The sequence below is a fragment of the Chiloscyllium plagiosum genome, chromosome 33 (assembly GCF_004010195.1).
Source record: "Chiloscyllium plagiosum isolate BGI_BamShark_2017 chromosome 33, ASM401019v2, whole genome shotgun sequence".
Taxonomy (NCBI): domain Eukaryota; kingdom Metazoa; phylum Chordata; class Chondrichthyes; order Orectolobiformes; family Hemiscylliidae; genus Chiloscyllium; species Chiloscyllium plagiosum.
Window position 1 is genome coordinate 11889086 of NC_057742.1, and position 22420 is coordinate 11911505.

The 22420-nt window shown below is 43.1% G+C and overlaps 1 protein-coding gene across 3 annotated transcripts in view; it reads left to right on the forward strand.

Annotated features, from left to right (window-relative positions):
• Window positions 1-22420, forward strand: part of LOC122539835 (collagen alpha-1(XV) chain-like) — a 122460-nt gene that overhangs the window by 24105 nt on the left and 75935 nt on the right. For all 3 annotated transcript variants that reach the window (XM_043674933.1, XM_043674932.1, XM_043674934.1), the window contains exons 2-5: window positions 5475-6022; window positions 13492-13605; window positions 16325-16381; window positions 19829-19928. In XM_043674933.1, coding sequence (XP_043530868.1) covers window positions 5475-6022; window positions 13492-13605; window positions 16325-16381; window positions 19829-19928 — 819 coding nt within the window. The remainder of the gene's footprint in view (window positions 1-5474; window positions 6023-13491; window positions 13606-16324; window positions 16382-19828; window positions 19929-22420) is intronic.

Sequence of the window (22420 nt, forward strand, 5' to 3'; positions counted from 1 at the left end):
CCTTTTGAATAGTGTCTTGATGCAACTTCTTTTGTGTGTGTTGGGGTGGTTGCTTTCGTAGTTTAGGACTTGGTCTGTGTGTGTGGCTTTCCTGTATACCTTTGTGGTGAATTCTCCGTTCGGTGTTCTCTGTACCACCACGTCTAGGAATGGGAGTTGGTTGTCCTTTTCTTCCTCTCTGGTGGATCGGATTCCTGTGAGTGGCGTTGATGATCTGGTGCACACAGAACCACAACATATGCTTTTATGTCAGTGATGTATAATACCATATTGAAGACGTAAAATTTCCCAATTGCAGCCGGGATGGCACGAAGGCCCAGTGGTTAGCACTGCTGTGTCACAGCACCAGAGACCTGGGTTTGATTCCAGCCTCAGGCAACTGTCTGTGTGGAGATTGCACATTCTCCCGGTGGCTGTGTGGGTTTCCTCTGGGTGCTTCAGTTTCCTCCCACAATCCAAAGATGTGCAGGTTATGTGAATTGGCCGTGCTAAATTGCCCATAGTGTTCAGGGATGTGGAGGTTAGGAGTAAATATAGGATAGTAGAGGAATTGGCCTGGGCGGTTTACTCTTCAGAGGATCAGTGTGGACTTGTTGGGCCAAAGGGCCTGTTTCCGCACTGTAGGTATCTGTTCTATTCTAATACAGCGTAAGGGACTGGTCACGAGTATAAGGAAGCAAATTTAGTTTGCCAGTGATGATGCACCTTAGGAAAATGTAACATATTAAACAGTGACTCTGGGACCTTGCTTCATGATGAATCACTTTAATTTGAAGAACAAAATAGATTCCAACTGATTAAAGGTAAAAATTTCAGCTGAAATCAGGAAACGCGTTTGAAGCTGAGAGATTAACACTTTGGAATAGAGGCTGTAGTGACACTCAATTAACTGGAAGTTGAATGGTCTGATAGGGAGCGGGGAGTGAAGGTGGGAGAGGAGCTCTGTAAGGTTTTCCAGATGGAGAATCAATCTAGTCAAATGGTTTTCCATCTCAAGATTGATTTTGTTGTCTGAGACATAGAGTCTGGCTCCCTGTCTTGCTTTTGCCTTCATTTCCTTCCTAATCTATTTAGCCAGACACACTATCTGGAGCTGTTATCAGTCTTGGCCTCTTCTCCCATTTTCACCACATGGACGATTATTATGGCTCCTTCAAGAGACTCATGTCAACTATCTGTTATCAGGAAATTTCCCCTTGAATTCACTTTTTTTGTTTTTAACTTACAGACGCTGCTGTGCCCAGATAATCACTCAATTGATCTGTTGGGAATAATAGTGCTTGAATCAAGAGCTTTGGAAACCTTCAAATGGCAAAGCTTGCTGCAAATCTTAATGCGACATTAAATGTAGCTGGTCAGACGGGTAAAGCAGCTTTTACCGAAACGGTTACGTGCACCTTAGGTCTTTATCAATACAGCACCATGTGTAACTCAGATGTGCAACATTGCCCCTTGAAACTAGTCCTCTTCCCCCTAATTTTTCAAATGGAGAAAAGGAGTGAGGACCGCCGACTCATTTCCTCATTCAGTTGCACACTAACATTAGGACAAGTTGCCAGCTGATAGCACACACTTTGTAAATGGAGCTGATAGGCTTAATTATTCTAACAGGGTGAAAGTTAGGACTGCAGATGCTGGAGATCAGAGTCAAGATTAGTGTGGTGCTGGAAAAGCACAGCAGGTCAGGCAGCATCCGACGAGCAGGAAAATCGACGTTTTGGGTAAAAGCCTGAATGATGATGAAGGGCTTTTGCCCGAAACGTCGATTTTCCTGCTCCTCGGATGCTGCCTGACCTGCTGTGCTTTTCCAGCACCACTCTAATCTTGATTTTGATTATTCTAACAGGCTGCCCAGGTGTTCCTGAATTCTTTCCTCCAGGAATTGTACTCTGCCTTGTTCCCGAAATAAACTGAGCCTTGAACCTGGATGAACATGACCACTGTAGTGGAACTAGATGCAAAGCTAAACCAATGATATTGTTGGAATGTTAATGCACCCTTAAATAGGCAAGGACGTTTATCATGAGGAATTGGCAGATACTCAAGAAAGTTGCCCCCTGAGCTTTCTGAACCTTCCCTTCAAATTTCTTTGTATTCTGAGGTCTAATATATCAGGTTTCTTCTTATGATAAAATACATTATTCTGTGTATACAACAGCAAATCAAATACCAAAGACTGTGATTATCTCCTTACACAAGGTTGTTGGCTGGGATTAGTCATAACATCTCCAGTTCAGTCCAGTCCACCGACTGAGTGATTTACAGAAACCTGACATTTTAAATCCAAAATCTTTATCTTCTCCAGGGTGGTATTTAGACCCTGTTGAAAAACGTACAGTCCATACATGGTCTCGTCAACATGTGACTCCAGTCTCACACTTCTGAAGTGGCCACTACACCCAGCCATGGGGCTGGGAATAAATGTTGCTCTTGCTATTTTACGGCAGTGGCTGCAGTTCACTCGACCCCACAGTTTAGAATATCCTTCTAAACCTCTCTGCATTTCTCTCTCTCTCTCTTTATAACCTGATCTTCATCCCAAACTTTTAGTTACCCCTTTAATATCTCCTGAGGTGGTCTGATGTCAAACAGTTCTCTGAAAATGTCTCCATTAAATTACTACATTAAAGTTGCTTCATAAACCCAAGTTGTTGTTGTCGTCAACAAAACCCATACCCGAAAGCCCATACCCGAAAGATGTTTTTGGGAAAATTGATTTGGGTGTATGTTGCTCTGGAATCTTATTTCCTTTAATGTTTCTTTTCCAAAATGCATAAATCCAACCTTCAGACTGTAACTGCAAAGTCAAACTCTCACATGAGGAGTGAAGTAGGAAAGGACTAGAGAGAAAGCGTACAGTGGGTTTGAAGGACAGATGTGGCCCAATTGTGCTCCTGGCCTGTGCAAATAGATAACGTACTGGCACTCATTCTCAAGACTTATAGTCGGGCAATGGTCACGTGAGTGGGCAAATGGAAATGAAAATGTTCACTGAAGGTGCCTTTATATTGAAGTCCCTGATACAGGGGAGCAATTGAGGGTGGGGGAATAGGGGGTGAAGAGTAATGAAGAGGCAGGTGTTGGGTTGAGGGAACAGCTTCATCAACTTCCATTTCCATCAGTCAGCTTGGCCAGAAACTGATCCAATACTACCTGCTGGCAGCTCTCCAGAATTAGCACAAAGTCGGTGTTCGGACAGGAACCAGCTATGTTACAGCAATTTACTTCCCTAATAATGACAAATAATGAAAGAAAGGGGTTTGTCATCACCTGTCTTCGTAAGATCATAATACCTTGAGTGAGATTATAAGCTCAGTGATGTCGGGACTCTCATGGTACAGTGGTAGTGTCCCTCCCTCTGAGCCAGGAGACCTGCGTTTAGGTCCCACGTGCTCCAGAGGTGTTAATAACTTCCTTTATTGGGTTGATTAGAAAATATCCATCTTTAATAACTTGACCTGGAAGGAGTCCAACAAAGACTGATACCTGGGATGAGGGAACGATACTACGAGGGGAGTTTGAATATTTTAGGCCAAGCAGCCTTAGAATTGAGAAGTGATCTCATTGACATGTAAAACTCTTCAGGCATTTGGTATGGTTCATGTTGTGAGGATGTCTGGGCTGTCCATGAAGACTCAATTCAAGGGTCACATGGTTCAGCATGCAGGGGGTGGTTGGGAGTGTGGCCATTAAGGACTGAAATGAGGCGGTAAAAACTTCACTCAAAGGCTTATGAACCTTTGGATTTTTATAACTCGACAACTGGGATGCTCAGGTCCTGAGTATATTCACGGTAGGAAATTGATAAATGTTTGGACGCTAACAAAATGAAAGGATATGGAGATAATGTGGATGGTTGAGTAAGATGTTGACTTTAAGGGTTGGAAGAAGTTCGAGGGGCTGAATGGCTACAATTTCTTCTGTTCTTTTCTATAAAATCTGGGAAGATGGAGGTTAGGAATTTTTTCAAAAATCATAGCAGTAAATGGACTATTTTGTTTTTGACAAATTGAATGGTGATAGACAATAATTACAGAGGTGATGAGGTAATGACTGGAGACTGGGCAGATCACTCAGTCTGTCCCCAATTTGAGCAGACTCATTGTATTAAACAATCCTCTCAAAAGGCAAGATGTCTTCCCCAGGATCAGGTGCCCCCCACTGGCCTGGGCTGCTGTCCAGTAAAAGGCAGTGAATTGCTTGGCAGTACCAACAGGAACAGTGGCTGTTGATGATAATGAACACGCCAGAGGGACAGAGTTGAGGAGACATCTCAGCCACTGATGGGGATGGTGGGGCAATGTACATGGAGGAGCAGAGGAGGGGGGGTCAGCAGTCAAGGAAGAAGGAAAGCCCTCACTAAACATTTGTGCCCCCGTCTCCTGACCCAGAATTCCTCAGGTAGGCACTGAGCAGCGTTGGACAAGGGAATGGCTCCAACAGGAGCCTGTGGATAACCTGGACAGGGCTTTGCTGCGTGGGAAACCCTCATATGCCTAACAGAGGTCACATGATGGGCCTCTGCCCACTGGAGGGCTGTGTACAAGTCATCCACCCCAGCATTGGGAAGATAGTGGTGTCATGGAAATGGCAGTGGGTTAGTAATCCAGACTCCTTAACTAATGCTCTGGGAAAATGGATTCAAATCCCACCTGGACAGTTGATGAAATTTGAATTAATTAAAAATAGGAGATTAAAAAGCTAATCTAATTGTGACCACGTCAACAATGTTTGTTAAAAGTCCATCTTATTCACTAATGCCCGTTCGGTAGCTATCTGGTCTACATGTGACTCCAGGCCGACAGCAATGTGGTTGATTCTTGACTCCATATTGGATATTTGGGGATGGGCAATAAATGCAGGTCTAGCCAGTGACACCCATATACTATTGAAGAATGTAAAAAAAAATTGTAGCAGAAGTAGGAAGATTCCATGATATATTATGCAGTTTGTAACTGAATCGATGCAGAGATCATGTGTTGCCCATCCACCTATCCAGTTCCACATGTGTGGGAATTTTATTTACAAAGTGAGCTATGCAATGCTTTAAGATGTCTACTTCAGGCTTACTGTTCTGGCTTCCAGCAACTTTACAGGTAACCTTTTTTTCTAAGACAGCAGCCAGGCTGAACTAACCAAGCATGGTTATCAATAATAAACAGACTCGTATAATCAAACGCAGGACAATCAATTGTGCACGCCACTGTTAGACTTGGAAGGGCATTAAGTGCTGCCTTATATGATTCTTTATACCACGTTAAAACCAGAACATTGATTTGCTTGCATATCTTGCAATTTATCCTTCTGCTTTTACAGTACTGAGCTGTGCTATTGGGGAAACCTACAATTTCAATGCTCTGCTGCATGCCCAGAGTTTCTTATCTATAAAATCTAGGAAGAGGGAGGTTAGAAAGATTTTTAAAACACTGCTTCTTTCCCTCACACATTCACTAAATATGACATTTATCTTTCAGGTATTGAACTACAGGAGAACATCAATCTGCTCAGTCTGGTTCCTGAAGGCTCTCCAGATGTCTCCAAGATGGAAGGACTGGGTGGGAAAACTGGGCTTAACTTCCACAAGGATTTCACCCCCACACCGCACTCAATTCAAACCGTCTTTCCAGAGCCATTTTACAAAGATTTCGCTATCCTAGTCACCCTGAAGCAAACCAATCTGAATGGCGGAGTGATCTTTGCGGTGGTGGGTTCTTCTGGGAAGGTCATTAATCTCGGAGTTAAGTTATCCCCAGTGGAAGATGACATTCAGCACATTGAACTTTATTACACCCCACCATACTTGGATGCTTCCAGGAAAGCAACTTCCTTCAAGGTGCCAGCCAGGGTCAAAAGGTGGACACGGTTCGGGCTCCGTGTGGAAGGTAATACAGTGACCCTGCATCAACAATGTCAGAGACCCCAACGACTCAAATTCAAAAGGTCATGGGAACCTTTCGAGTTTGAACCAGATTCTAAAATACTCATCGCAAATGCTGAAGAAGCAGACCAAGCCAAGTACACTGTGAGTACTGCTGACAGGCATGGGTCCTTAAGATCTAGTTTAAAGGCTTTCAGAGTGTGAGCTGATGGTGGCTCAGTGGCAGTGTCACTGGCCCAGTGATCCAAATGGTTGGGACAGTGCTTTGGGGTCGTGGATTCAAACTCCACCATGACAGCTTAATGTCAATGAATTAATCTCTGAAATTGCGATTTAGTCTGGGACTTGGTGACTATCATCAATTATTGTTGATACCCTCTAGGGAAGGAAATCTGCTTCCTTGGTCTGGCCCACAACAACGTGATTAACCCTAAAATGATCTAGAAAGTGCTTCTTGTGAGTGATGATGACCTAGTGGTAGTGTCACTGGACTACTAATCCAATGAGCCAGGTAATGTTCCAGGTTCAATCCCACTATGGCATATGTTTGAAATTGAATTCAATGAAAAATCTGGGATTAAGACCCTAATAAAACCATTATTGGAGAAATCCATCTGGTTCACTAATGTGCTTTAAGGAAGAAAACTGCTCTCCTTATCTGGTTTGGTCTATGTGTGACTCTGGTCCCACAACAATAATTGTTGGCCCAGCTAGATGACACTCAGTATCCTAATCTGCTTGGTATCTGGCATACTTGGGGAATGGGGGGAGGCATGTTGCTTGAATTTTAGTAAAGTTTTTGACATGGTTCCATTTGGTAGCCTAATTAGTCAAGTTAGATCACATGGGATTCAGAGTGAGTTTGCTAATTGGATACAAAATTGGCTTAACAGTAGGATTTGGAGGAGTCAGTGTTGGACTGCGGTGTACAAAGGTAAAAATCACACAACACCAAGTTATAGTCCAAAAGGTTTAATTGGAAGCACTAGCTTTCGGAGCGCTGCTCCTTCATCAACCACCTGATGAAGGAGCAGCGCTCCGAAAGCTAGTGCTTCCAATTAAACCTGTTGGACTATAACCTGGTGTTATGTGATTTTTAACTTAACAGCAGGAGGTAGAGAGTGGTGGTGGAGGGTTGTGTTTCACACTGAAGGCCTTTTACCAGCAGTGTTCCACAGGGATTGGTGCTGAGTCCACTTTCATTTATCATTTATATAAATGATTTAAATGAGAATGGAGAAGGTGTGATTAGTAAGTATGCAGATGACACCAAAATTGGTGGACAGTGAAGAAGGTTATCTAAGATTACAAAGAGATCTTGATCAATTGGGTCAATGGGCTGAAGAGTGGCAGTTGGGGTTTAATTTGGATAAATGCAAGTTATTGAATTTTGGTAAAACAAACCTGGGCAGGACTTACACAATTAAAAGTAGACCCTTGGATAGTCTTGTAGAACAGAGAGACCTAGGGGTTCATGTACATAATTCTTTGACCTTAGTGTCACATGTAGACAGGGTGGTGAAGAAGGCATTTAACACACTTACCTTCATTGCTCAGACCTTTGAGTATAAGAGTTGGGATGTCATGTGAGGTTGTATAGGATATTGGAGAGACATCTTCTGGAGTACTGTATATAGTTCTGGTTACCAGGCTCTAGGAAGGATATCATTGAATTGGAGAGGTTCAGAAAAGATTTACCAGGATGTTGCCAGGATGGAGAGTTTGAGTTATAAGGAGAGGCTGGATAGGCTGGGACCTTTTTGACTGGAGTGTAGAAGGTTGAGGGGTAGCCTTATAGAGGTTTATAAAAATATGACAAATATAACTAAGATGAATTGCAGGTGTCTTTTTCCTAGGGTGTGGGATTTCAAGACTAGGGAGCGTACTTTTAAGGTGAGAGGAGAAAGACTTAAAGAAGGCTTGAGGGGCAATTGTTTTACACAAAGAGAGTGGTTTGTGTGTTGAATTAACTTCCAGGGGGAGTGGTGGATGCAGGTACAATTACAATGTTTAAAAGACATTTGGATAAGTATGTGAAGGAGAAATGTTTGGAGGGATATGGGCCAAGTGCAGGCAGGTGGGACTAGGTTAGTTTGGGATTGTGGTTGGCATGGACTGGTTGGATCAAAGGGTCTGTCTCCGTGCTATATGACTCTATGTGTCTAGTATAATGCTTTTTAATTCTTCCAGCCAAAATGGACAAATTCACACACCCACATCTTCATAACACACCCCACCTGTCCAACCTTTGCTTACTTATCTAGTGGAAGATGGCGCAGGTTCTGGGAATGGGCCAGACCTGCACTCTGTACAACGACAGAGAGAGTGCCTCACACTTCTTTTTTAATTCAAAAGTATATTTTATTCATAAAAATACACCACACAGCCACTACAGCAGTTGAATCCTGTACACAATCTTTACAAATGTCGAACAAACACACCCAAGGCATTTCTTGCTTATACAATCCTATATTTACATGCATTTGGGGCATTGGGAAGGTCTGATAACTGAACGGACCTTCATTTTACTTCATCAGAAAGATGTTAGACATTGGTCTTTCCCTGCTGTGCCTTGGTGTTAGCTGCCCCAAGCTTCAGTGCATCTCTCAGCATGTAATCCTGAACCTTGGAATGTGCCAGTCTACAACACTCGATCGGGGTCAACTCCTTGTTCTTGTCAACCAATATCTTTCAGGCAAACCAAAAGTGTCTTCCACCGAGTTGATGGTCCTCCAGGCATAGTCAATGTTTGTTTGCGTGTGCGTCCCGGGGAGCAGACCGTACAGCACAGAGTCCTGCGTCACGGAGCTGCTCGGGGCAAATCTCAATAAACACCACTGCATCTTTCTCCAGACTTCTTTTGCAAAGGCACATTTCAGAAGGAGGTGTGTGACAGTCTATCCCACATCCCTCCCCATCCCACAGCCACTTTGAGGGCAGTGGCTGTGGCACAGACTGACCAGGCATACAGGAAGGATCTCAGAGCATCTCACCACTGGCCAAGCGATGTCTTGGTGCTTGTTGGAAAGTTCCGGTGATGAGGCATTCCGCCAAATGGTTTTGACAGTCTGCTCAGGGAACCACATGACAGGATCTACCCTCTCCCTTTCCCGCAAGGTCTCGAGGACTCTATCCGCTGACCACTTTGTGATGGATTATGGTCAAAGGTGTTTCTCCCCAAATTTCTCCACAAAGGATAGGTGATATGGAATGGTCTAACTACTTGGAGCATTCATTGGCAACGAGGCCAGTCCCATCCTTCACAACAGGGGGTCAGGTAGAACCTCAGTACATAATGAGACTTGGTGTTTGCGTGCCAGGGGTCTACGCACAGGTGGATGCAGCTGCCCACAAAGGTGGCCATCAGGGTGAGGGCAGCATTGCATATGTTCTTCCCCCTTTATCCAGAGTTTTGTACATGGAATCCCTGCAGCCATGGTTCATCTTAAATCTCCAGGTGAAGTGGAAGGGACAGCCCTGCACCATGTACAATAGAGAGAAGGAGCCTCAAGGTTTTGTGCACACCCAAGCCCCTCTGAACCATATTCCCATCACCTTCAGGTGATCTGTCATAACGATGAGGGAGATGAAGGATTGGTTGGCCCAGTTCCCAAAGATCATGGCCTCACTATTGCCCTGATTTGCTCTGACTCCAGCATCTCATTTTTTTAAATTTCAAAAATATACCTTATTCATACAAAATATATTTACATACATCATTAAGTAGCTTGGTTCTGGACGAAGCATATGAATAAAACAAACAAACATTGGAGTTTGACTCTGTCCAACAAACTAAAGACAACTCTGACTTGTATAAGGCCACATTTACATGTATTTGAGGCACTGGGAGGGTTCAGTAACTGAATGAACACCCACTTACCTTTAGCAGGAAGACCTCAGACAGTGTTCTCTCCCCACCGTGCCTTGGTGGCAGCTGCCTTAAACTTTAGTGCGTTCATCAGCACATAGTCCTGGACCTTGGAGTATGCCAGTCTGCAACACTCAGTTGGTGTCAACTCCTTGCCCTGAAGACCAGCATGTTTTGGGCAGACCAAAGACCCCTGAGTTGATGGTTCATACATCACACCTTTCAGGCATTTGCTGACCTCATTACCAAACTTCCCTGAAACTCCGTGGGTAACTTGTGTGCCTATTATGTTATCTCCTATTCTTCTTCCATGGACATTGGTCGTGAGGAGATTGGTAAGGTGTCTCACAGGCAGTCAAGTTGAATTGACTTATTTTGTGTCACCAGCCAAAGTGAAATGAAACCCATGAATATTTTATGGCACTTCCAACAGAAACTTTGCAGGTTATTTTACATTTTTGTCTGTTCCTGATTGGTCTGGTTCTTTCTGAATGCAAAGCTCAATTTGATGTGACATTGTCACTTCAAAGCCTTTTGGAATGTGCTTTATAATGTGTCTGCTATAACTGACCCACTTGATTGAGAAAATCTATTTACAACTTTATAATGGAAGTCTTGCAAATTATGAGAGGTTGAGTAGGTCGGGCCGGTCCTCATTGGTATTTAGAAGAATGAGTGACGACCTTATTGAAACTTATCAGATTCTTCGGGATTTGACAGGGTGGGTGAGGGAAGGTTGTTTCCCATTGTGGGGGGAGAACAGAGGACCAGAGGATATCATCTCACAATAAGGGGTCATCCATTGAGATGACTCAGAGTATAGTGAATCTGTAGAATTCCTTACTGCAGAGGGCTGTCAAGGCTGAGTTGTTAAGAGTGTTCAACGCTGAGATGGACAGATTTTAATTGGTAAGGGAATCAGTGTTATAGGGTAAAGGCAGGAAAGTGGATTTGAAGACTTCACACCATGATCTCATTGAATGACAGAGCAGTGGGCGGGATGGGCCATTTCTGCTCCTGAAGCTTTTGAACATTCTGCATTGGTATTTGTCTTCCTCTAGATGTTTCTAAAGTTTAAACCCTCCTTTACTAAAGCTGCAGTGAAACCTAATGTCTATGTGTGGTTGTTCCACGCTGAGGGGGGTTATGATCAGTCCTCCATGAATAGCCTGACTTCGCAAGGTGTCCTATAAAGTAATTCAGCGTAGGGTTAACAGAACCTATTACACAAAGAGCTGGAATAATTGATTTGTAAGATGAGGCCGGCTCACAGTGAGTGTTGCTGAGTATGAGGGGAGACAGCAAGGTTAGCATAGTGCCCCCTACCTGCTTCCATATGAAACAGTATTGAGACTGAAAACCAGGACATGCATAGCTGTGGGAATGGAGTGCCAGGCAATACTAGAACTCATGGAATCACATTGGAAAGGATGTATGGCACAGAGACAGGCTATTTGATTCATTCGAGACTTCGCTCATTTTTTTCTCATCTAAATCTATCATTTTCCCTCCTACACTTATCCAGTTTCTCCTTAAGTACCTCTTCATTCAGCTGCTTTCTGTAGGAGTGCATTTCACATTCTCTTCATTCTTTGGATGAAGGCATTTCTTCCAAACTTCCTATTTGATTTTGGGTGACTATCTAACATTGATGCCTCTATGCTGTTGCCCACAAGAAACAAATAACTGGTCGAATATTGCGTTATATCATGATTTTACTTGGTGGCAGTGATATGAAGAGAATCCTATACAACAAGTCTTTGTGGGTTTCCTCCGGGTGCTCTGATTTCCTCCCACAGTCCAAAGGTGTACTGGTCAGGTGAATTGGCCATGCTAAATTGCCCCATAGTGTTAGGCGCATTAGTCAGAGGGAAATGGGTCTGGGTGGGTTACTCTTTGGAGGGTCAGTGTGGACTGGTTGGGCCGAAGGGCCTATTTCCACACTGCAGGGAATCTAATCATCATCATCAAAGTAGTTAGGCTCAGTTCAGTTTTACATTGCATTTTGAAGGTTGAGTGAATGATTCCATTTGCAAGTAGGTCATCAGTTGTAACAATAGCAGCTCTCTCCAATCCTGTGTTTAAACGTTTTAGAACCTTTTGTTCTGTCAACCTACAGCTTCACAGACAATACATCCCAATAAAAGGTTTGACTTTCAGAAACTACAACATGCCAAGGAGACAAAAACAAAAGACTTAATAATCTCCATGTTTAGACTTTTAAAAAAATGGAAAACAAGTTATAGGCCATATTTAGAATCTCTAGTATCTACTTCATGTCAGGCAGTAAAATGACACTGCTGAGGTAGTCAAGGCTGGTTCAAACATACAGCACAAGGTTAAAACTCTCTTCCTTTAAAAGTAGTCATTCATGGGATGTGGGCTTCACCAGTTAGGGCAAAGAGTATTACCCAGAGGGCAGTTAAGAGGCAATCACATTGCAGTGAAGCTGGAGTTACATTTAGGCCAGACCAGGTAAGGATAATAATAGACAGGTAGGAGGCTGGAAGAACACAGCAGGCCAGGCAGCATCAGGAGGTGGAGAAGTCAACGTTTCGGGTGTAACCCTTCTTCAGGATGCTGCCTAGCTTGCTGTGTTCTTCCAGCTTTTGGAATACTGCATACACAGTTCTGGCCTCCCTCCTATCAGAAGGATGTTGTGAAACTTGAAAGGGTTCAGAAAAGATTTACAAGGATGTTGCCAGTGTTGCAGGATTTGTGCTACAGGGAGAGGCTGAAGAGGCTGGGGCTGTTTTCCCTGGAGCGTCGGAGGCTGAGAGATGACCTTATAGAGGTTTATAAAATCATGAGGGGCATGGATCGGACAAACAGTCAAGGTCGTTTCACTGGGGTTGGGGAGTTCAGAAAGAGGGCATAGGTTTAGGGTGAAAGGGGAAGAATTTTAAAGGGACCTAAGGGGCAACTTTTTCATGCAGAGGATGGTACGTCTATGGAATGAGCTGCCAGAGGAAGTGGTGGAGGCTGGTGCAATCACAGCATTTAAAAGGTATCTGGATGGGTATATGAATAGGAAGAGTTTAGAGAGATATGGGCCAAGTGCCAGATTATGTTGGGATATCTGGTTGGCATGGATGAATAGGACTGAAGTATCTGTTTCTGTGCTCTCCGTCTCTATCACTCTATGCCTCTATGACCACAGCTTCTCTGTAAGTTTTCTGCAATGTTTTACAACTCAGTGAAATATCAGCACAGCCTCAAAGATACAATTTGGGTTTTTTCTGATTGGAGCTATTTTGGTTCTCAACATGGAGGGATGGTATTCATAGAACTCGGAAGCACAAAACATTTGGCAAGCCCAAATAAAAAGCAGGACTAAAATTATACTCCTGAAGAACAGGAATTATTGTTCAGAAACAAATTTCTGAAAGGCAAGTTATTCACATTCCCTTATCATTATGTTTTGATTGAAATGTACTGAACTGGTAAAGGATGCGATTTGTTGGGTCAGTTCTCGAGACAGCATTTGTCACACCCTATGATGCTGAATTTCCATCAGGTTCTTATTCAATGTTCTCTTCAATTTGCCGTTGCTAACCCGCTTCTGATGGTCCGTTTCATGGATAAACGTGCCTTTTTCATTGATGAGTAATTAAATTTCAGATTCTGAATTCAGATCCAAGTGACTTGAAGTGCACACCCTCTGAGGCCAAAGGTAAGCACAATCTACATTATGTCAATCCTACTTGACTACCCTGTCCCTAACGCCATGTCTTTGCTTTTTCAGGGTGCTATTCAACAATTGACCATCACACCAAACCCTGAGGATGCAGAAAAACCAGAGTACATGGTGTGTGATGATAACCTGGTGATTGAAGGTGATGATGAAGATGACCTGGAGGTATGAGCTGTGCAGTTAGAGACTGAGTGGTGCAAGTGGCTAGGACCTTACCCCCTCAATGTGTCACACCACAGCGTGCGGTGGTTCCATTCAGGGATGTGAAAAATATTTGTTAAGAAACAGAGGTTGATCAATAGTTGAAATCTGGCTTTGTCCAGCTACTGGTCTCTCATAGGAAACAGACACTCAAATGGAAAGGTGGCTGAGTTTCTATTCTTGAAAAGTGGTGTCAGAGATTTCTTCACCTGAAGACTATTTTTGATCTTGCCAATTACCCTCCAGAATGGCTGTTGATCAGTCTCTGTTCTTTGATGATGGATGACACAGAACTAACAGTGGAACTAGCAGCTGGATGGTTTGGGAAAAGAACAATTCACTTGGAGACAGTTGTGTGAGACCCACGTGAGGTTAGGGTATAATGATTTACACAAATCCCAGAAAAAATGATCCACAAAGAGTTTGTTATTGGCATTGGCTGATCTCGATCCATCACCTTAACCACCATGGAAAACATTAACTAGCTACTCAAACAAATAACACCATTTCACAATTATGGGAATGTATAGAGGGCATTGGATTAATGTTAACCGCAGAACCTTGTACTGACCCCTGTTTATCAATTCCTCTCCATACTACCCTGCCCCTAGACTTAGTCCTTCCTCCTTTAAGACTCACCTTAAAACCTACCCCTTTGTCTCAACTTTTAGTCATGGGTCTAATCGCTTTTGATGTGGCTGGATATGGTTTTTTTGTTTTATAATGGCCTAGTAAAGCATTTTGGGACATTTACTTCCACAGTACTGCTACTTGCCTTGGCCAAAAACAACCGAGTTTTGAAACAGTCCCGACAGATATGTGAACTCTCGACAAACAAAATGTTAGATATGGGCAGTAGCAGACAGGTCATTGGCATATCAAAATGGTCAGTTCCTGATTTCAGGAGGAGGTGGTGCCAATGCAAACTTCTCAAGTGTCAAGGGATATCAAAGAGAGAGAGAGAGACCTTCAGTATAATCCTCAGCATTGGTGTGGGCTAACTCTCAGTTTAAGGAATGGTGGGACACATTGGTTAATGGACAGTCACACAGACCTGGGAGCAAATAAATTCTAAAGTAACTTGCTCCGGCTTAAACTGGAGCTTCCGTGTAATGCTTGCCCTGTTCACCTTGCCAAATATAACAAAATGTCAACACACAGGTAATCTAGAGAGTAGAGAGCAATTGCCCTGAGCCTGGGAACTAGGTTGTTTTATCTGCACATCTTGATGTTTAGTGTAATACTGGAGGACGGTAACATACACCGAATACAAGTATTAGTCCCTATAAATAAATCTTGTGAAAACATTCAGTCTGGAGTCATGAACAGTGTAACTTTCACCAGGCAGAATTATTGAAGTGTTATGGCACAGGAGGAGGCCATTTGGCCCCATTGTGTCTGTGCTGGCGTTTCAAAGGAGCATTATGACTGGGTGCCATTCTGCTGCTTTTTCTCTGCAACCTTGTACATTGCTTCGATTCAAATAACCATTTAATGCCCTCTTGAATGCCTCAGTTGAATCTAAGGCAAATCCAAGGCAGGACTTAGACAGTTAATAGTAGCTCCCTGGGGAGAGTTGCTGAACATGGAGACATTGGGGTGCAGGTGCATAGTTCCTTGAAAGTGGAGTCGCAGGTAGACAGGGTGGGGAAGAAGGTGTTTGGTACAATTGCCTTCATTGGTCAGAATATTGAGTGTAGGAGTTGGGATGTCATGTTGCAGCTGTACAGGACATTGGTATGGCCTCTTCTGAAGTACTGTGTTCAATTCTGGTTGCCCTTCTGGAGGAAGGATGTTGTTAAACTTGAGAGGGCAGAAAAAATTTACAAGAATGTTGCTAGGGCTGGAGGATTTGAGCTATCGGGAGAGGCTGAATAGGCTGGGGCTTTCTTCCCTGGAGAATCAGAGGCTGAGGGGTGACTTTATAGAGGTTTATAAAATCATGTGGAGCATGGATAGGATAAATAGCCAAGGTCTTTTTCCAGGGTGGAGGAGTCCAGAACAAGAGGGCAGAAGTTTAGGGTGGGAGGGGAAAGATTTAAAAGGGTCCTAAAGGGTATCTTTTTCATGCAGAGGGTGGTGCGTGTTTAAATTGAGCTGTCAAGGAAGTGTTGGAGACTGTTACAACTACATTTAAAAGGCATCTGGATGAGTATATGAATAGGAAGGGTTTGGAGGGATATGGGCCAAATGGGACTAGGTTAATTTAGATTAACTGGCTGGCATGGATGAGTTGGACCGAGAGGTCTGTTTTCATACTATATTCTATGACTCTGCTTCCAACAAAGTTCCACGCAGTGTATTCCACACATTAACCACTCGTTGTATGAAAAAGGTATTTCTCACATCACATTTGCTTCTTTTTCAAATCACTTTAATTCTGTGTCCTTTCACGAGTGGGAACAATTTCTCTCTATCTACTCTAGCCAGACCACACTCGACTTTGAAAGCTCTCAAATCTCCTGTTAGTCATCTTCTCTCCAAGGACAGCAGTCCCAACCTCGCCAAGTTTCCCACCCATGGAAATATGCTTGTAAATCTTTTCTGCACTTTCTCCAATGTATTCACATCCTTTCTGTAGTGTGGTGCCCATAACTATACACAATATAGACAATTAATAGAGGGAAATGTGCAGTTTCTCTCTTGAACAGATTTGACTATTTGGTTCCTTTTCCACCGACAGGTTTCTGGTTTGCTGGAGGTTGTGGATCCAAACATTCAGATCACCACACCACAACCGGTAGGTGGAGAATACTAGTGTGGCCAAGATACTTTAAAGACTTTTCAACCATTATAATTTTTATGATATCATATTGCTATAATTTTAATGTTGGCATAGATTGAATAACATACTATGGCCCCGAATGTCCAGTGGGAAATGGAGGAACCTACTGGAAAAAAACAAAATATAACTTATAGAGGGGGAGATGTGTAGGAAAGGGATTCCAATGGTAGATCAGTTGAAGTCGGGGAAGCTTATGAGTTCAGATCCAGTTGTACAGATATCATGGAGGGGTGTGGGCTTGAAGGAGATTACAGAGAGATGGAGGGACCAGACCAAGGATGGGTTTAAAATCAAAGATGAAAGTTTTTAAAAAGCAAAATGCCACTGGACTGAGAGTCAGGGTAGGTCAGTGAGCACAAGGATGTTCATACTCCATCCATATTCAAACCTTCTGGGTTTTACTCAGGAGTAACCTCATACAACAGTGATCACACACATGGATTGAAACAGGAAGATGGAAGCTTGACAACTTTACTGCTACACCTGCTGAAGTTCTCTGGTTTTGCAACGTCATCGGCATGGCTTTCCTCTCCTGTGATGAGCGTTGGTCAGATAAACACATGTCTGGCAAAGAAAGGATGAGCTGAAAATGTGTTGCTGGAAAAGCGCAGCAGGTCAGGCAGCATCCAAGGAACAGGAGAATCGACGTTTCGGGCATAAGCCCTTCTCCGAAACATCGATTCTCCTGTTCCTTGGATGCTGCCTGAACTGCTGCGCTTTTCCAGCAACACATTTTCAGCTCTGATCTCCAGCATCTGCAGCCCTCACTTTCTCTCAAAGAAAGGATGAGGACCTGGTTCATCTTCCAAGTGGATTGATTAACAACGCTCAGCGCAGCATAAGTGCAAACAACTTGTCCCTTTCACAAACCAGCCCTTGATGAGTGGAAACCAGTTGCTCTTAAACACAACTGGAGCATGCCCACATGCACACTCCATTGACACTGTATTTGCAACATGAGCTCCAACCCTTGCGTCAATGGGCTGTTTGATAAAGCAGGGGGATTCAAAATTAAACAGAATCCTCCTCTCCTTGACCTTTGGTAACCTCGCTTTAGAGCAACCAGGAATAACAAACACCAGGTTATTTTCCTGCATCTAATTTAGGATCACAATAAATCATTGTAGCAGCCCCAACATCGATGGGCCTTTGAGATTGAAACCTTACTGGTCTTTAAGACTCAGTTCCTCCAGAGGCACTGCATTAATTCCGTGAGTGGAGTAACTAATCATTTAATTATCATAGAGATTACACTATCGAAGCAGGCCGTTCAGCCCATCGTGTCCACACCGATCCTCCGAAGGGCATCCTACCCAAACCTACTCCCTACCCTATCCCTGTAACCCTACATTTCCTATGGCGAATCCACCTGGTCTGCACATCCCTGAACAATTTAGCATGGTCAATCCACCTAAACTACACATCTTTGGATTGTGGGAGGAAATTGGAGCACCCGAAAGAAACCCACATACACAACTCCACACAGACAGTTGCCTGAGGGTGGTATCAAACCTGGGTCCCAGGTGCTGTGAGGCAGCAGTGCTAACCACTGAGCCATTGTGCCGCCTCTTTAGGAATTTGAGGGTGTTTGCTCATCTGGCTTTTCTAAGTAACTTAGACTATTCCACTGTATTGTACTAAACCTTGATAAGGTATCTGTGTCCGACTACATTCCAACCTTTGTAATTCTGCCTGTTTGCTTTTGGTTATTAAATGCGGACAACAAAGCTGATCACTGATTACTGTAGCCAGGGGCGACTTGTCTTCCCTGCCTTATCCCCAAGTACAAAATACAACAAGTTAAGTTTCATTTTGACAAAACTAAGTTTGATAAAGATTGCTAATTCATGATAAAGATTGCTCATTATAAAACTTCCAATGAAGCCATTTCTATTTCCCTCATCAAAGGCAGCACTTTCAGGTTCAAACGTTGTAAAACAATCCAGACAGAAACTCAGACAACTTGAACCCATGATTCACACCCATTTCCGAAAGCATTTATTGTTTTATTATTCAGTGGATTTTCTGAAATCTCAGCTGGAATTATGAACCTTTCAAAGGCTAAAGGATATTCCACCAACATAAAAAAAGGATTAGGAGGATCCATACCTCAGTACGATAAAGGAGGGAAGAATACGCTGGGTAACTATTGAACAGTCAAACTAGTGTTGCTTGGGGTAGGCTTCTAAAAGGTATAATATGAATGAAGTTAAAACAAACTTACAAACTTATGCACTGATGAAAGTCAGCTATCAGGATTTGTAAAAGGCAAACCATGTTTTAGCAAAAGTAATAAACGTCTTAGAAGAAGAACGATCTTGGAACAATCTTGATGACTTGAACTGTCTTCTTCCACAATATAAAGGACAACAATTCCAGAAAATCATCTCCATCACCTCACCCTCCGGAAGTCATATTTCATCAGGAGGTTAAAGAAGTATGGGACAGGGTGTTATTTATTTACTTGCAATGTGAAGCCTGTATTTATTGCTCAGCTTTAATTGCACTTTCCTAACCATCCTAAATGTTACAACACACCTCAGGTGTAGCTGAGACTTGAGCCTGGTCCTCCTGGCTCAGACGGAGTGACACTACCACTGCACCACAAGAGGAATTCAGTTGTACTAGGGAAGGTCGTGGTTGTTAGTGTCTGGTAGGGTCTTTCCTGAGACTGAATGGAACTGGGGGACAGGTGATGGTTTTATGTTAGCTAGGGGGTAAATTTAGTTAGCACTTGACTAGATGTACATGTGTGGAGAACTGGTAATCAGCATGGTGGAAGTTTTGTTGAATGCGAGTAGAGATAATACCGTGACTAGAAATGTTAGTGCTTCCACCCTTGTCGAACCAATCTTGGTAAGCTCCGGTGTCTAAAATTGGTGAGTTGACTTTTTGAATCACTCCAGTCCATGCAGTTACTGTGCATTCACAAAGCTGTGAGGAAATTCCAGGATTTCACCTGGCAACAGAGATGGAAGAACAATAGATTCCAAATCACAGAGATATGTGGCTTGAAGGGAAACTTGTAGGTGGTGGTGTTCCTATGCATCTGATGCCCTTGTGTGTTTGGAGGACACTGTCAGAGGGGCCTGGTGAGGCATATTCAAAGCATTCCGTGCAAAGGACAATTTTTAATGGTTCAATGACTTTTGCAATGTGTATGGCAATTGTTCCCCAGTTTTACCATATAAATATACACATGATGCAGAGGAATGGGATTAGTGAGTGGTAGACAGTATGTAACTTATGGTTACACTGCTCAGAATCGCTCAGAATATCGCCATCTATAATAAATGATAGAAGTATGTCTGCAATTGTAACGTTTGCATTTAACAATTCCTTGGTTGTATGCTAAACCGTTGTTTGCTGCTTCGTGAGAATGTCTTTTCCATTTTCTTGTAGAAAGTGCCTGATCAGCCAGAAGCAACTTCTGACCACAAATCCATGCAAGGCTCTGGGGAGGAGGCTATCACAAGTGCTCCCGTCGAACCAGATACTTCAGGTGAACATCATCTCTGCAATGATTCCAAACAACCTACACTTAAGACACTTCATGCTGAATCAATATTTTATTTTACTATCTTTTATTATACTATTTTCATAACGTTTAGTAGCAGTACAAAATTGGCATATAAAGTGCAACGCAATTCATTGTATTTCCTTATAGCATGCTGTCTGTGTGTCTGGTAAGGCTAGTCACTTGCAGTGTAAATTGTCAATATGTATTTTCATGTCAACATTACAACCTGAGCTTACTGTTATAGAGATTGCAGACCTTTAGTGTGCTGTAGAGGGAAGACGTTAGACTGTGGCCCATCCCCATTGAGTCTCTGTGGTGGCTACTCCAAGCTTTAGTGTCTCCCTAAGCCGTAATCTTGGAGTTTGGAATGTGCCAATCTGTAGTAGTCAATTGTCAATAGTTCAAAGACCAACATGTTTGGGACAGACCAAAGTGTGTCTTTCACTGAGTTGATGGTCCTCCAGCAGTTGATATTTAGCATCATGGAATTTTACACCACAGAAAGAGACCCTTTGACTCATCATGTTGTGCTGGTCATCAAACATCCATCTACACAAATCTGATTTGCCAGCATCTAACCCATGGCATTATATACAGTGGCATTTCATGTGTTCATCTAAATAGTTCCTAGATATCTTGAGGCTTCCTGCTTCTTCCATTCTTTTAGGCAGTGGGTTCCAGTTACTCACACCCTCTTGGTAAAAAGGAAATTCTTCAAATCCCTTCTGAATCTCCTGATCCTTATCTTAAATCTGTTCCTCTTGGTTATTGACCTCTCTATTAAGGGGAAAGGTTCCCCTATTTGCCTTGCTTATGTCCGTCAGAACTTTGTACACATCAATCATATGTCATTCCCCCCGTGCCCTCTGCCCCACCCCAGCTTTCAACGCTCTAAGGCAAACAATTCCAGCCTAACTAGTCTCTCTTTATAGCTGAATCACTTCAGCCCAAGCAACATCCTGGCAAACCTCTTCTGCACCTTTTCTTTTGTAATCGCATCCTTCCCATAGGGTGGTGCACAATACTCCACTGTGGCCTAACTAATGTTATACACAGCACCAATATTACCTCCTTGCCCCTTTAACTTAGTATGCACTCCTGGGAACAGCCAATAGAGAACAGAGCTTCATTCAGCTTGTTGGGATGAATATTGTCAAAACCACTCTTGCTTTGAAATGCCACATCCACAAACACCAGTAATGGTAAAGGAAAATGGGAACAGATGTGCTAGACCCAAGGAGACTGCAGCCATAATCAAGAGAAAGTGATCTCAGTTGACAGTGTGGTGCTAGAAAAGCACAGCCGGTCAGGCAGCATCCGAGGAGCAGGAGAATTGGCGTTTCGGGCATAAACCCTTCATCGGGAATGCATCAATCCTCACTTTCTCCTGGAAAACCATCTCAGAGTGACACTGAGCTTCCAGTCTATTAGTAGCAGCTGATAAAGAGTCCATAAGCATGACCCTTCCTGCTGAGATCCACACAGTTTAACATTGCTGAGGGCATTTCATGTGAATCAGGGCAGGTCACCATCAATCATCACCATTCTGAGTTTCTTGTATATAGACAGAAAGCAGGTTGGAACAGATCGATGTTATTTGAGATATCCTGCAGATTTGGGAATGAGTCCTGTTCAGGGCAGGGCCATAGCTGGGTATTTGCTCCTGTTTGAAAAGCCATTGACATGTATTAACCAAAAAGCACCAAAACTTCGCTGCCCCGGGGACCCCTGTTGCGTGAAGCACTCCAAAAATAAAAGCAAAACATTCTCAATTGAGAATATAACTTTTAAAAAAAACTTGCAATTTACATATGAAAGAACTGAAACCAACACGATCATTCTAAAAGATGAGAGACTTAATAAACAATCCAAGTTTTTCTCAATGTATAATTTCAGTTACATTACACTCTAAACTTGTGCTATAAATTCTGTGTCTTACAATCTTATTCTCCACAACCACCTGATGAGGGAGCAACACTCCAAAAGCTAGTGCGTCCAAATAAACCTGTTGGACTATAACCTGGTGATCGTTAAACCATGGAAGACTAGACCAGCTCTCTGCTGGGAAAAACACTTCTGTTGGAGCAGCTCGTGCTTCCAGTTTGTGAAGTGGCGTCTTTTTCCTGCTCCTCAGATCCCGGAGCAGCTCAATGTGAGTGAGGCTGGTCAATGGGGTATCCTGCTACATAGGGACAGCCACTGTCTAGCAGGTCCACCTTCCCCAGAACCAGACCCACAAAGACACACAACACAAGAATTACAACAAACAGACAATGCACACAGCAGAGAGTTCTCCTGGTGACTTGACCAACATCCAAATCTCAACCCATATACCCAAACTGGATGTAATTGATCATTTATCTCATGAATGTTTGAGCTAATTTCCTGAATGCAAAATGCTCGGTCACCCATTTCAAACCAATGAATGTATTTCAAACATGAGTTATTTGACTATAAGCCATTAACCGGTTTGG